This window comes from Giraffa tippelskirchi, chromosome 9 (assembly GCF_054371585.1).
Source record: "Giraffa tippelskirchi isolate mGirTip1 chromosome 9, T2T-mGirTip1v1.2.pri, whole genome shotgun sequence".
NCBI lineage: Eukaryota > Metazoa > Chordata > Mammalia > Artiodactyla > Giraffidae > Giraffa > Giraffa tippelskirchi.
Window position 1 is genome coordinate 106,901,221 of NC_137283.1, and position 15,394 is coordinate 106,916,614.

The 15,394-nt window shown below is 41.9% G+C and overlaps 1 protein-coding gene across 3 annotated transcripts in view; it reads left to right on the plus strand.

Moving 5' to 3' along the window:
* Positions 1-15,394, plus strand: part of METTL24 (methyltransferase like 24) — a 163,504-nt gene that overhangs the window by 33,183 nt on the left and 114,927 nt on the right. For all 3 annotated transcript variants that reach the window (XM_081530632.1, XM_081530633.1, XM_081530630.1), the window contains exon 2: positions 3,472-3,570. In XM_081530632.1, coding sequence (XP_081386758.1) covers positions 3,472-3,570 — 99 coding nt within the window. The remainder of the gene's footprint in view (positions 1-3,471; positions 3,571-15,394) is intronic.

Genomic DNA, 15,394 nt, shown 5'->3' on the forward strand with positions numbered 1-15,394 from the left:
AGAAAAGGTGCCCCTCAGGGCAGACTGACTATATAATTTGCAGGGCTCAGCACAGAATAAAAATGTTGAGCCTCTTGTTTAAAAATTAAAAGTTTCAAGACAGTGTCAGCACTGAGACAAACACAAGCTCACCTGAGAATGTACAACTTGCGTGGCTATGAAACTGGCCCTGCGCTAAGGATTCCTGAGGAAGAGGCAGCCTGTGGGTGATCAATGAGGGTTCTTTCAGTCTGGAGGACTGCAGGGTGCTCCGCCACTATCTGTCTGGCTGCTGAGACTGTGGACTCTCAGGACTTGGTACAGTGATGTGAGTCTTATAATGCCTAACCTGGAATAATGCTTTATCACTTACATAGTGTCTGCATTTATCTCAGACCTACATGCCAGAGTGTACTGTGCTTCCCCAAGCCCACACACTTGGCTTGACACTGACTAACCAGCTTGCCCTTCATTCTTCTTACTTTCTGTTTAACCCCAAGTCACCTAGGCCACCCTATTTAAGGGCAAAAAATATATATGTACTAAAGCACCCCGTTTCCAAGGCAATGCCAAAAAATGTACAAACTACCGCACAATTGCACTCACCTCACACACTAGCAAAGTAGCGCTCAAAATTCTCCAAGCCAGGCTTCAACATGAACCGTGAACTTCCAGAGGTTCAAGCTGGATTTAGAAAAGACAGGGGAACCAGAGATCAAATTGCCAACATCCGCTGGATCATTGAAAAAGCAAGAAAATTCCAGAAAAACATCTACTTCTGCTTTATTGACTATGCCAAAGCCTTTGACTGTGTGGATCACAACAAACTGTGGAAAATTCTTCAAGTAATGGGAATACCAGACCACCTGACCTGACTCCTGAGAAATCTGTGTGCAGGTCAAGAAGCAACAGTTAGAACTGGACATGGAACAACAGTCTGGTTCCAAATCAGGAAAGGAGTACGTCAAGGCTGTATATTGTCACCCTGCTTATTTAACTTATATGCAGAGTACATCATGTGAAGCACATGCTGGAATCAAGATTGCCGGGAGAAATATCAGTAACCTCAGATACGCAGATGATACCACCCTTATAGCAGAAAGCAAAGAAGAACTAAAGAGCCTCTTGATGAAAGTGAAAGAGGAGAGTGAACAAGTTGGCTTAAAACTCAACATTCAGAAAACTAAGGTCATGGCATTTGATCCCATCACTTCATGGAAAGTAGATGAGGAAACAATGAAAACAGTGTCAGACTTTATTTTTTGGGGCTCCAAAATCACTACAGATGGTGACTGCAGGGATGAAATTAAAAGACGGTTGCTCCTTGGAAGAAAAGCTATGACCAACGTAGGCAGCATGTTGAAAATTAGAGACATTTCTTTATCAACAAAGGTCCACCTAGTCAAAGCTATGGTTTTTCCGGTAGTCATGTATGGATGTGAAAGTTGGACTATAAAGAAACCTGAGCACTGAAGAATTGATGCTTTTGAACTGTGGTGTTGGAGAAGACCCTTGAGAGTCCCTTGGACTACAAGGAGATCCAACCAGTCAATCCTAAAGGAAACCAGTCCTGAATATTCATTGGAAGGACTGATGCTGAAGCTGAAACTCCAATACTTTGGCCACCTGATGGGAAGGACTGACTTATTGGAAAAGACCCTGATTCTGGGAAAGATTAAAGGCAAGAGGAGAAGGGAACAACAGAGGATGAGATGGTTGGATGGCATCACCCACACGATGGACATGAGTTTGTTTGAGCAAGCTCTGGGAGTTGGTGATGTATAGGGAAGCCTGGTGTGCTGCAGTCCATGGAGTCACAAAGAGTCGGACATGACTGAGTGGCTGAACTGAACTGAACAGAAAGTGCCACAGTACTAGTCTGTTTAGATGTTTCTTTTTGGGTGACAGACAGTTCTTGCCATAATACCTGTCTTATACCTGTCTTATACCTGTCTAATACCTCTGGCTGCCGTCACAAAATACTACAGACTGGGTGGCCTATAAGCAACAGAAATTGAAAGCCCACAGTTCTGGAGGCTGATGTTCAAGATTAGTGTGCCAGCATGGTTGGATCCTGGTGAAGGTCCTCTTTTGGGCTGCAGATGACTGCCTTCTTGCTGTGTCCTCACATGGTGGTAGGGCCCAGGGAGCTAGAGCACTAATCCTATTCATGAAGGCCCTACCCTCACGATGTAAGGACCTCCCAAAGTTCCACCTCCTCATATCATCACATTGGGCATTAGGATTTCAACACAGGAATTTTGGGGGTGGGGACAAACATTCAGACCATTGCAATATCTGACTGGAGAACAATGTGTGTACATGATCCTTGTTTTGTCCCCAGAACCCTTCCTGCAAAGTGGTTAAGATGGGCTCCTGAACCCCACTTTATGGTGAGGAAGAGGGCAGGGGAGGGTTGTGTACAAAATGATCCCCAGAACCCTCCCCTGCCCTCTTCCTCCCCATAAAATGGGGTTTGGGAGCCCATCCTAACCACTTTGCAGGAAGCTCTGTGCCAAGACTCCCGAAGTCTTTCCTCACATGAGATGTTCACCCTGCCAACTGCTGGGGCTTCTCCTTGCCCAGGCCCCTGCCCTTCCCCACCCTACACCCTGCACCATACTCTGCCCTTGGGATCACAGTGAGTCTCCTGGAGGTTTCCAGGTGGTGACCACTATAGGTGGGGAACTTGAGTTCTAGAAAGGATTTCATGACTAGAGCTTCCTTTTGACTGGAGGTATCCCCAATTTTGATTCTTCTAGATCACCACTACTTTCCTTCAACCCTTCATCTACTCTACCCTTGCCACAGAAGGAGGCTTAGGGTTCTGATCACTCTGCTGCTGGGAACTCCTTGCGTCTTTTGCTGAAAGCTGGAGGTTGTCTTGGAGAGCTAGAAGGCCACCATTGCCAACCCTGGTGGTGCAAGCTCTAAGGTCTGTTGGCACATGCATGGTGCAGACGACAGGGGCACTGAAGTCTGGAATACCCAGTGGTGCCCCTTCTCCTCCCCCCACATTTCCCTCTGCTAGGAGCGGGGGGTACCCAAGCACCCTGAGGATTCAGGCATTATGGTGTCATGACAACAAAACTGGCCCTTAGGAGGCACCTATTTTTGAAGCTGTAACCATAGACCGTGGAGGTTTTTTCCACAATGGGGAAAAGCTCCGGGTAATACAAAGCTGCAGTTGAGAGAGCCTGATGGGGTCAAGTGGAGTTTGCCTTTGATCAGAAGCTCGAGACAGACATCCCATCTGGCTTTTGCAGTCTCCTGCTTAAGCTGGTAGCTGAGCTTTCTCAGGCCTCATTTGTCTCCCTGTGACTGATGCGGCCTTAATGATAGCACCCCCAAACCACCTCCCTGCTGCTCAAGAGCAGCAGTGTTTGTTTTGCAGGTGGCAAACAGTCTTACCTCCCTGATACTCTGCACCCTTCCTACCCCCACCCCAACCTCCTGATCCTTTTCACACTAACCTATGTTTTCTCCTCATAGGGTCCCCGGTGGCAAATAAAACTTCAGCCTTGGGCAGGCCCTGCTCGCTCCCTGGATGAAGAAGCCTTGAGGTTCCTGAGATACATCAGCACCATTCAGGTTGTGTTTCAAGCACAAGTGGGTTTGGAAACTGTAAAAGATGCCAGTTGCCCCTTTTAAAGGATTTGTCAATAAGGGTCTGGGAAGTTTCTCAGTGCCTCCTGATAGATGCTTGATAGGGACAGTTTCTGAGGCCTTACTGCTGAAATATATCTGCTCTCCTAGAGGCAGATAATAGGTGCCTTCCATCTGCTTTGGCATCTTATCCCTTCCAGGAGTATCGTCACCCCGAGATGTTTTAATGATTCACCGCAATGTGTTTTAAAGATCCACTTGAGAAAATTGCTTTGGGAAACCATTTGAAGTGACAGATTCTTGCCCTTGAGTAGGCAGTCCAGTGTGTCACAAACCAAAACCATCATCTGGAGATTCAAGTCCCAATTTGGAGAAATGTGCCTTTTCACTTTTCTGCTACAGAAGGTTGGCAGACAGAGACGCGTTAGGCCAGAGAGCCAAGGAGACTTCGCAGGCAGTCAGAAGAGAAGCTAATGAATCCGAAGGCTCTCTGTTCCTAGGGCCCTTTAAATCATTACTGAGCACCGCCTTCATTAGTGACTTAACACATTGTGGCAGCTCCTGCCTGGTGCCCCTAGCGGGCAGAGACCCTTCATTAAGGAGAGTCTATGGCTCTTGACACATTAATCAGGAGGTTCCATTCTCAAGTAGCCTGATCCTGAGGAAAGAGAGATGGAAAAGGAAATCAAGGCCTGAGGGAAACTTCGCTCTGGACTGAGAGTGCTAGTAAATTAAGAACTCAGACCGTGAAGCTGCAGCCCCGGAAGCTGCACTATGGAGCTGGTGTGGTACTGAGGGGTCCCTGGGCCTTTTGATCTCCCTTCAGCTCACTGGCTTTTGGCATCCCACTTTCTCTGCCCAACCTCACTGGCGGCCAAGCCCATTTTTCATCCATGGTGGAACATATATTTCTGGAATTTTAGAAGGCTAATTTAGGGGTAAAAAAAAACCTTCATTTCTCATATGATGCAGTCAGACACCAGAGATTTCAATACTTGTCACCTAGACATGGAAGCAAAAGCTTGTTGAATTCATCTTGAGTAATGGGATGATAAATTGGTCCCCGTGCTTTACATAATTTCATCTTATTTTGCTTCTGCAAATTAATTTGGTGGACTTACACCGACTTAATTAAAATACTGAAGTTTTAATTTTATAGTTTGGTTTTACATAAAGAATAAGAAACTAGACCTCTTAACTGTGACTTTTAGAAGCCCCTAAAAGCCCCAGAGGAAGGTGTTAAAAGTATGAGTTGAATTTGAGAATGGTGGGCTTAACCCCTTGCCCCACCCCCCCACACACAAAAATTGACCATGTGAAAGCCTTGAAATTCCATTTTATATGTATTTCAGGTTAATGTTCTGTAACTTATAAAAAGCATATTAACTTAGCTCTTGAGGCATGAAAGCATCATTTCAAGTCCCTCTTGGAGTTTTCCCATGAGTTATGGACTGAGAGGGAAAAATTCTTTAAAAAAAAGCATCCTGTGATGTGGTCTGATGTTGTGATCCTGGGCAATTTATTTTGCTTGTCTGGTTCTGACTGTTCTGATCTTGGAAAGAAAGAGATTGTATCAAATTATTTCTAAGGTCCCTCCCAGCTCTGTGAGTTTTTACCGTAAGACTTGGATAGAATTATTATTAACCAGGTATTACTGAGCACCTACTCTGTGCCAGAAATGTAGGCCTTGGGAATAGTCTGTGCCTTCAAGTGGCTAACAAACTAGTTGGGAAGGTAGATAAATGGACATATAATTATTATTCGCCTTGAGGAGTATAATAATAGAGATTTCGTTGTTGAAGCTCGCTAGAAGGCTTTGCATCCTCTAGAAGGGACTAGATAAAGTTCCAGACCTCACAATGGTTTTGTAATCAGAGGTCATTTTACCAGCTAAAGTCCTGTGCTTTTCTGTGCTTCTGAGTCACTAGCCCAGGAGGTGGGAGCTCATCAGAGATGGCACTAACTGGTTTAATCGGAATCCTGCTAACCAGTGCTCCCTCCCCTTTTCTCTGTAGTGCAGAGCTTTTCAGCTGCGTTGGAAGCTTGTGCCTTTTCTAGAACTCATCTCGACAATGAACGCCTACAAAACTGGCAGAATATTAGAGTCCCTATTACCTAAAATTTTCACAGTTAGCAGTAGTGAGTCATAATGGGAAAGCAAAAAACAAAAAAAACCCCAAAAAACCTCTGTAGGTACTTAAGCAAATTCCACCTCCATCCTCTTATGCTGGTTTAATATGTGTATATATATATATGTATGTATGTTTCCCTCAAATCCATATTCAAGCTTGTACAGCAAAACCTAGCATTTGATATGTTCATCATTGATTACTCATTCATCAATTCAGCAGACATTTGTTGAGTACTTGCTCTGAGGAAGATATGGTGTTAGGCACTGGCTGGGATGTCAGACTTGAATTAAATACTCCCACACACTGGTAAACAGCTAGGGAGTAAGAGAGCTGTTGTTCTTTAACAGAGAGGACAGATAGGTGGGTAAGCTTTCCCACGCCCAGGGAGCTTGGGAACAGAAGCGCGGAGGAGCATGGGACAGTGTGACATTAGACTGTGGTGGGGAAGATGCCCATGGACTTGTGTATTGTGGTGACCTTAAAGGTGTGGTTGGGGGCCTGCATTTTTTAATGAAACACCAAAGGATATGGATTTGGGTAGAGTGGGCAGAATATCAAGCTGAGTTTTAGTAGGTATTGTTTTCTAGTGTGAAAGACTGGAATTGTATCTCTGAGTTCTGGCATAGATGATCTGCTAACAAGAAATGGTTAAATCATAAACCCAGTCCTCTGTTCTAAAGGAAGGCTCCAGATTCAGCTTTCTATGGCAACCCCCAAACCATATGCCTTCAGGAAGCACGGCTTGCAGTACAAAATTAATATAAGCAACAGTTGCTGTTTTAAAAAGAAAAAATATGTTTTAAAGTCAGCCTATCTATCTATCTATCTAGTCATTTACCCATCTAACTGTTCCTAAGAATGACATAAGAACCTATGGCTCTGGGGATTCAGATTTTGCATATTTATTAATAAAACAATAGTTTCTATTATATTTACTGCTACACACACATACACACACATTCACACTCACACAAATTTGGATAAGAGCAACAAAAACACAACTCTTTCCTTGATATTTTGCCTTTCAAAATAATGTGTTACATTAACATACAATTTGATTATTGAAGTGATTCTTGCCAACGTACTCAAAATTTAAGGGCTCCTTTTGCCAGATTCTGGTTATGGGTTGGCAGAAATGCTATTCAGGCTATTGGGATACAAAAGGAAATGAAAATAAATTAGATCTCTTCAAGTGAAATTAACTAAAAGTCATTTCAGGAAACACTTTTTTTTTCTTGCAATCTGTTTTCCTTTGTTTAATTCTCTTTATTTGGCTAAAATTACAAGGGGAATTGGAGGGAGAAAAAAAAAACCATATTTACCTAAATTAAAGCTTAGCTAGGAGTTACTGCCCTCATTGGTTTTGCTTGCAAGCGACTTCACTGAAGCCCTGGCCATAAATCTCAACAAGAAAGTTTGAAAAATCAATATTTAATTAGTTTTTAGGAGCTGAATTTTACTGAGGACTCCTAGTTGTTTTCAAAAGCTAATGTCTATAAATGAGATGATTAATAAATAGTTAAAATGGAAAAAAACAATGAAAGCAAAAACAACACCCAGTTGTGGATGTGACTGGTGATGGAAGTAAAGTCCGATGCTGTAAAGAACAATAGTGCATAGGAACCTGGAATGTTAGGTCCATGAATCAAGGTAAATTGGAAGTGGCCAAACAGGAGATGGCAAGAGTGAACATCAAATTTTAGGAATCAGTGAACTAAAATGGACTGGAATGGGTGAATTTAACTCAGATGACCATTATATCTACGACTATGGGCAAGAATCCTTTAGAAGAAATGGAGTAGCCCTCGTAGTCAACAAGGGTCCGAAATGCAGTACTTGGGTGCAATCTCAAAAAAGACAGAATGATCTCTGTTCATTTACAAGGCAAACCATTCAATATCACAGTAATCCAAGTCTAAGCCCCAACCAGTAATGCCAAAGAAGCTGAAGTTAATGGTTCTATGAAGACCTACAAGGCCTTCTAGAACTAACACCCAAAAAAGATGTCCCTTTCATCATAGGGGACTGGAATGTAAAAGTCGGAAGTTAAGATGTACATGGAGTAACAGGCAAATTTGGCTTTGGAGTATAAAATGAAGCATGGCAAAGTCTAACAGAGTTTTGCCAAGAGAACACACTGGTCATAGCAAACACCCTCTTCCAACAACACAAGAGAAGACTCTACAAATGGATATCACCAGATGGTCAATAATGAAATCATACTGATTATATTCTTTGCAGCCAAAGATGGGGAAGCTCTATACAGTCAGCAAAAACAAGACCGGGAGCTGACTGTGGCTCAGATCATGAGCTCCTTATTGCCAAATTCAGACTTAAATTGAAGAAAGTAGGGGAAACCACTACAACATTCTGGTATGACCTAAATCAAATCCCTTATGATTATACAGTGAAAGTGACAAATAGGTTCAAGGGATTAGATCTGATAGAGTGCCTGAAGAACTACGGATGGAGGTTCATAACATTGTACAGGAGGCAATGATCAAGACTATCCCCAAGAAAAAGAAATACAAAAAGGCAAAATGGTTGTCTGAGGAGGCCTTACAAATAGCTGAGAAAAGAAGAGAAGCTAAAGGCAAAGGAGAAAAGGAAAGATATACCCATTTGAATGCAGAGTTCCAAAGAATAGCAAGGAGAGATGAGAAAGCCTTCCTCAGTGATCAATGCAAAGAAATAGAGGAAAACAATAGAATGGGGAAGACTAAAGATCTCTTCAAGAAAATTAGAGATACCAAGGGAACACTTCATGCAAAGATGGGCACAAAAAAGGTCAGAAATGGTATAGACCTAACAGAAGCTTAATATATTAAGAAGAGGTGGCAAGAATACACAGAACTATACAAAAAATATCTTAATGACCCAGATAACCATGATGGTGTGATCACTCACCTAGAGCCAGACATCCTGGAATGCAAAGTCAAATAGGCCTTATTTGTCACAGAGATCAAATTGCCAACATCTGTTGGATCATCAAAAAAGCAAGAGTTCCAGAAAAACATCTACTTCTGCTTTATTGACTATACCAAAGCCTTTGACTGTGTGGATCACAACAAACTGTGGAAAATTCTTCAAGAGATGTGAATACTAGATCATCTTACCTGCCTCCTGAGAAACCTGTATGCACGTCAAGAAACAACAGTTAGAACCAGACATGGAACAACAGACTGGTTCCAAATTGGGAAAGGAGTACATCAAGGCTGTATATTGTTACCCTGCTTGTTTAACTTATATACAGAGTACATCATGTGAAATGCTGGGCTGGATGAAGCACAAGCTGGAATCAAGTTTTCTGGGAGAAATATTGATAATCTCAGATATGCAGATGACACCACCCATATGGCCAAAAGCGAAGAAGAACTAAAGATCTTCTTGATGAAAGTGAAAGAGGAGAGTGAAGAAGCTGACTTACATCCAGTCCCATCACTTCATGGCAAATAGATGGGGAAACAATGAAAACAGTGAGAGACTTTATTTTTTGGGGTTCCAAAATCACTGAAGATGGTGACTGCAGCCATGAAATTAAAAGACGCTTCTTGGAAGAAAAGCTATGACCAACCTGGAGAGCATATTAAAAAACACAGACATTACTTTGCCGATAAAGGTCCATCTAGTCAAACCTATGGTTTTTCCAGCAGTCATGTATGGATGTGAGAGTTGGACTATAAAGATAGTTGAATGCCAAGAAATGGATGCTTTTGAACTGTGGTGTTGGCAAAGACTCTTGAGAGTCCGTTGGACTGTAAGGAGATCAAACCAGTCAATCCTAAAGGAAATCAGTCCTGAATATTCTTTGGAAGGACTGATGCTGAAGCTGAAACTCCAATACTTTGGCTGCCTGATGCAAAGAACTGACTCATTAGAAAAGACCCTGATGCTAGGAAAGATTGAAGGCAGGAGGAGAAGGGGATGACAGGATGAGATGGTTGGGTGGCATCACCGACGCAATGGAAATGAGTTTGAGTAAACTCCGGGAGTTGGTGATGGACAGGGAGGCCTGGTGTGCTGTGGTCCATGGGGTCACAAAGAGTCAGACATGACTGACTGAAATAAACTGAAAATGGAAAAACTTCTGTGTTATATGTTTGCACTAGGAGAGAAAAGGGGAACAAAAACAGATACTGAATGGAAAAGAATGTTTTTCCAATAGGGATATCTGAACAAGAGGAAATCTGTGGAAGAAGAAAGAGTTAACTTTAGTAGGATAAAATTCCACTCCCTAAGTGTCATAAAGTAGGAGCAGCTGAGCCTCAACGCCCTGAATCTTGACCATTAATATTTACCTGGCTCTTGGGGGGGGCTCTGGATAACTGTAATGTCACCTCTCTGGCCCTTTGTTAGGGGTGAGGTTGGAGGTGCTGCTGTTTTCAGTTGAAAGCTCTAGCTCAAGCATAGCCTCTTCCCTTAATTTGCTAAGGCACGGGTGAAGCCAATCTGGAACATTTCTGTGGAGCTTGACAAAAGGCTGCCAGGAAACTCTCAGGACCTCCTGCATAAGAATCGCCTGGGAGAGTTTATTAAAGTGCATGTTCACATGCATAAGACTCTAGGATTCTGATTTTATAGATATGGAGTGGGACTCAAAAAATTTTAAATACTCCCTCATCTATCAGGCTGTAGGTGGCCACACCTTTAGAAATATGGTGGGAGAGGCTAGATATTGTTTAGTTGCTAACTTGTGTCCAACTCTTTTCGACCTCTTGGCCTGCAGCCTGCCAGGCTCCTCTGTACTTCACTGTCTCCCAGAGTTTACTTTAATTTGTGTCCATTGAGTCAGTGATACTGTCTAATCATCTCATCCTTTGCTGCCCCCTTCTCCTTTTGCCTTCACTCTTTCCCAGCATCAGGGTCTTTTCCAATGAGTTGGCTCTTCACATCAGGTGGCCAAGGTATTGGAACTGCAATTTCAGCATTACTCCTTCCAATGAATATTCAGGACTGATTTCTTTTAGCATTGATTGGTTTGTTCTCCTTATTGTACAAGGGATCCTCAAGAGTCTTCTCCAGCACCGCAATTCATAAGCATCAATTCTTCGGCACTCAGCCTTCTTTATGATCCAACTCTCACATCCGTACCTGACTACTGGAAAAAAGATGGCTTTGACTATCTGGACCTTTGCTGGCAAAGTGATGCCTATGTTTTTTAATACACTATCTAGGTTTGTCATAGCTTTCCTTCTAAGCAGAAAGCATCTTTTAATTTCATGTCTGCAGTCACCATCTGTAGTGATTTTGGAGCCCAGGAAAATACAATCTACCACTGTTTCCATTTTTTCCCCTTCTATTTTGCCATGAAGTGATGGGACAAGATGCCTGATCTTAGTTTTTTGAATGTTGAATTTCGAGCCAGCTTTTTCACTCTACTCTTTCACCCTCATCAAGAGGCTCTTTAGTTCCTCTTCACTTTCTGTCATTAGAGTGTTATCATCTGCATATCTGAGGTTGTTGATATTTGTCTTGGCATTCTTGATTCCAGCTTGTGATTCATCTAGGCTGGCATTTCGCATGATGTCCTTTGCATATAAGTTAAATAAGCAGAGTGACAATATACAGGCTTGTCTTACTCCTTTCCCAGTTTTGAACCAGTCAGTTGTTCTGTGTCCAGTTCTGATTGTTGCTTCTTGACCTGCACACAGGTTTCTCGAGAGACAGGTAAGATGGTCTTGTATTCCCATCTCTTTAAGACTTTTCCACAGTTTGTTGTGATCCACACAGTCTAAGGCTTTAGTGTAGTCAACAAAAGAGAAGTAGATGTTTTTCTGAAACTCCCTTGCTTTCTCCATGATCCAACAAGTTTTGGCAATTTGATTTCTGGTTTCTCTGCCTCATTGAAACCCGGTTTTTACATTGGGAAGTTCTTGGTTCACATACTACTGAAGCTTTGCTTGAAGGATTTTGAGCATTACGTTGCTAGCATGTGAAATGAATGCAGTTGTATGGTAGTTTGAACAGTCTTTGGTATTGCCCTTCTTTGGGATTGAAATGAAAACTGACCTTTTCCAGTCCTGTGGCCACTGCTGAGTTTTCCAAATTTGCTGGCATAGTGAGTGCAGCACTTTAATAGCATTATCTTTTAAGACTTGAAATAGCTCAGCTGGAATTTCATCACCTCCACTAGCTTTGTTCATAGTAATGCTATCTAAGGCCCACTTGACTTCACACTCAAGGATGTCTGACTCTAGGCGAGTGACTGCAACATTGTGGTTATCTGAGTTATTAAGACCTTTCTTATATATTTCCTCTGTGCATTCTTGCCACCTCTTCTTAATCTCTTAATCTAGAAGATTAAGAGAGGCTAGAGTTAGGTTTAAATGGCATTGAGAAGATATGATGAACAAGCAGCTGTGAACATCCCTGTCTTTTGGAGGTTCTCAGGGAGGGTACATAAAAAGAAACAATAGCAAATGGGATAATCATAACACTTTAATAAAGATACCCCAGGAAGCTACCTTAGAATAAATAATTCAGGCTTAGGAGATCCAGGCATGCCTTTGGGACTCACCAAACTGCCCTGGGTCTAACTAACTGACTGCAGGAGGCAGGGCGTGGAACCGAGTGCCAATGAAGTTTTAAGGCATCGCAACATACCTACTAGTAAGAACAAGCTTGATGAATGCTCAGTTTGACTAATTAGATTAGCAACCTCTCCTTTGGATGGGTGGGTGGGGACAAGAAGTGGGTAGGCAGTGGCATCCTTTCCATTTATTTGTGGGAGAATAGTAGGAAATGAATTCTACAAATTGACATGTTGACAGATCCAGCTAATAAATGTGCTCTCTACTAGTTGCTTGGGAGAAGATTCAGTTCCATTTTCTATTATTATTTTTCCTTTGAACAGTGATTGCAGATTGAGAAGTAGAAAAAAAACTGGATTGAGGATGGTGATAAAAATTAATCAATAGTCTGAGAAAGAAATTGAAAATTTTATAAGCCACACTGAGAATTAAAAGCTTGGAGATAGTCTCTCAGCTTCTGAGGACTATTCTGAGTGGGGAGGTAGGTAGATATAGATTTTGACAACAGGGCATGTGCCTGTTGCAAGCACACATCTTGGTTCAGTTCAGTTCAGTTCAGGTGCTCAGTTGTGTCCGATTCTTTGCGACCCCATGAATCGCAGCACGCCAGGCCTCCCTGTCCATCACCAACTCCCCGAGTCCACCCAAACCCATGTCCATCGAGTCAGTGATGCCATCCAACCATCTCATCCTCTGTCGTCCCTTTCTTCTCCTACCCCCAATCCTTCCCAGCATCAGGGTCTTTTCCAATGAGTCAGCTCTTCACATCAGGTGGCCAAAGTATTGGAGTTTCAGCTTCAACATCAGTCCTTCCAATGAACACCCAGGACTGATCTCCTTTAGGATGGACTGGTTGGATCTCCTTGCAGTCCAAGGGACTCCTAAGAGTCTTCTCCAACACCACAGTTCAAAAGCATCAATTCTCAGCTTTCTTCACCATCCAACTCTCACATCCATACATGACTACTGGAAAAACCATAGCCTTGACTAGACGGACCTTTTTTTGGCAAAGTAATGTCTCTGCTTTTTAATATACTATCTAGGTTGGTCATAACTTTCCTTCTAAGGAGTAAGCATCTTTTAATTTCATGGCTGCAGTCACTGTCTACAGTGATTTTGGAGCCCGAAAAAATAAAGTCAGCCACTGTTTCCACTGTTTCCCCATCCATTTCCCATGAAGTGACAGGACCAGATGCCATGATCTTAGTTTTCTGAATGTTGAGCTTTAAGCCAACTTTTTCACTCTCCTCTTTCACTTTCATCAAGAGGCTCTTTAGTTCCTCTTCACTTTCTGCCATAAGGGTGGTGTCATGTGCATATCTGAGGTTATTGATGTTTCTCCCCGCAATCTTGATTCCAGCTTGTGCTTCTTCCAGCCCAACATTTCTCATGATGTACTCTGCATGTAAGTTAAATAAGCAGGGTGACAATATACAGCCTTGACACATCTTGGTAGAAATTTACTATTAGTAGTGAAAAACATATATTTTAGTTAATGGTTATAGTGCTTTTCAAAGTATGGGAAGATGCAGGAAACTGGATTCAAACATTTTCCCCTGAAAATATCTAACTATCTGAAGGCCTATTCTGCCAGTTTTTCCAGAGCACAGAATGTCTCATTCTGATTTTTGCTCTGAATTCCTTTCAAGGTGTTTTGTAGGTCAGTGACTGCAGTGGCAAATGACTTGATTCTTGTGGAACTATATAATGAATAACATTCTCTATTTTACAGTCCCTTCCCTTTTGGTCTGAATTTTGACCAAGATTTTGGGGGCATGTCATGGCAAGATTGTCCCAAGGCACTAGGAATGCTTATTCCCAAGTCAGTCAAGGATTTCATTGTTAGCCTACTCAATGTGCTATTACTGGACTTGGCCATCAGGCTCTGGACCATGTGTCTTGCTAGTCTATTATGGTCTAGGAAATGCTTGCTTCTTGTTTTGTCTAGAGTTACACTATTACAATCTTTGATCTTATAGGACTATACATTTTGTCAATAGTTTTAAGTTGCCTAATCATCATTACTTTTATTGGAGGCTCAGTCACACATTTATTAGTATAAGAAATAATAATCTTGTAAAATAGAATACAAATAATAAACATCAATAAAGTCCTACATACGTATTTAAGCTAAGAACTTCCATTAAGTGAGGCCCAGAATCTCCCCAGGTCACTTGACTCAGTCTATTTTGCACCAGTTGCTTCTTTAAGGAAAATGATATATTGGCATTGTACATAAAATTCACCAAAGATGTCTGCACATACAAGACAAGTGGTGAATCATAAAATTTTATGTTGAAATTTTTATTGCCTTAAAATTTGAAATTTTGTTTCATCAAAAGAAAAGAACAAATAAATGTTAGGATTTCACTTTTTAAGCTTTCCTATAAAAGGTCCAGATTCTAGCAGGAAGCTCTCTCTCAGCCATTGATAGATAGTACTAGGATGATTTTGCCAGGCCAGCCCTATATTACAGCAAAAGTAAGGGAGACACTGGCTCCACATAATATGCTGTTTTCAGATTAACATTTTGGAAAATAAATTAAAGAATTGAGCAAGCCTAGAATACCTTCTTAAGAAAGAAATCGTTTACTATTATGTTTTCCAATGAATTAAAGCAATGAAACTCAAAACATCTTTTGTCTCTGGAGTGGTCTGTTGTCTGCGATGTGACAGCAAGAACTGCTGCATGATTCATGGGGCATCATGATGACTATGAGAGTTTTGAGGGATTAGAGGGAAACACTGTTGCTCAGTAAGATAAATACCTTGGCCACAGAACTTGTTTTCTTTGGTTCCAACAGCCTCAGCCGTGCATACTGTGCCAGGCTCAAACACAAGTCAGAATTCCTCACTAAGTATATTTACTTGATGTGCATTTGAAATTAGAAACTGGCTTCCCTCCGCTTGACTTAGCTACATGTTCCCTTTGGTTTTCTTATCTAATTTTGACGGATGAGTTAGGAGAGGTGCTTTGGCTAGATCAAGAAGAGCCTCCTTCCCATCTGGGGCTCTTGCCTATCCCCCCAGGAGGAAGCTTATTGGAAGTGTATCACAGACAGTACTATCTTGTTAGTTGGGGCTTCTATTATTCTCACTTGACCTCTGATCAGTTGTTTATGTTGATTAACACATGCTACCTTTTTG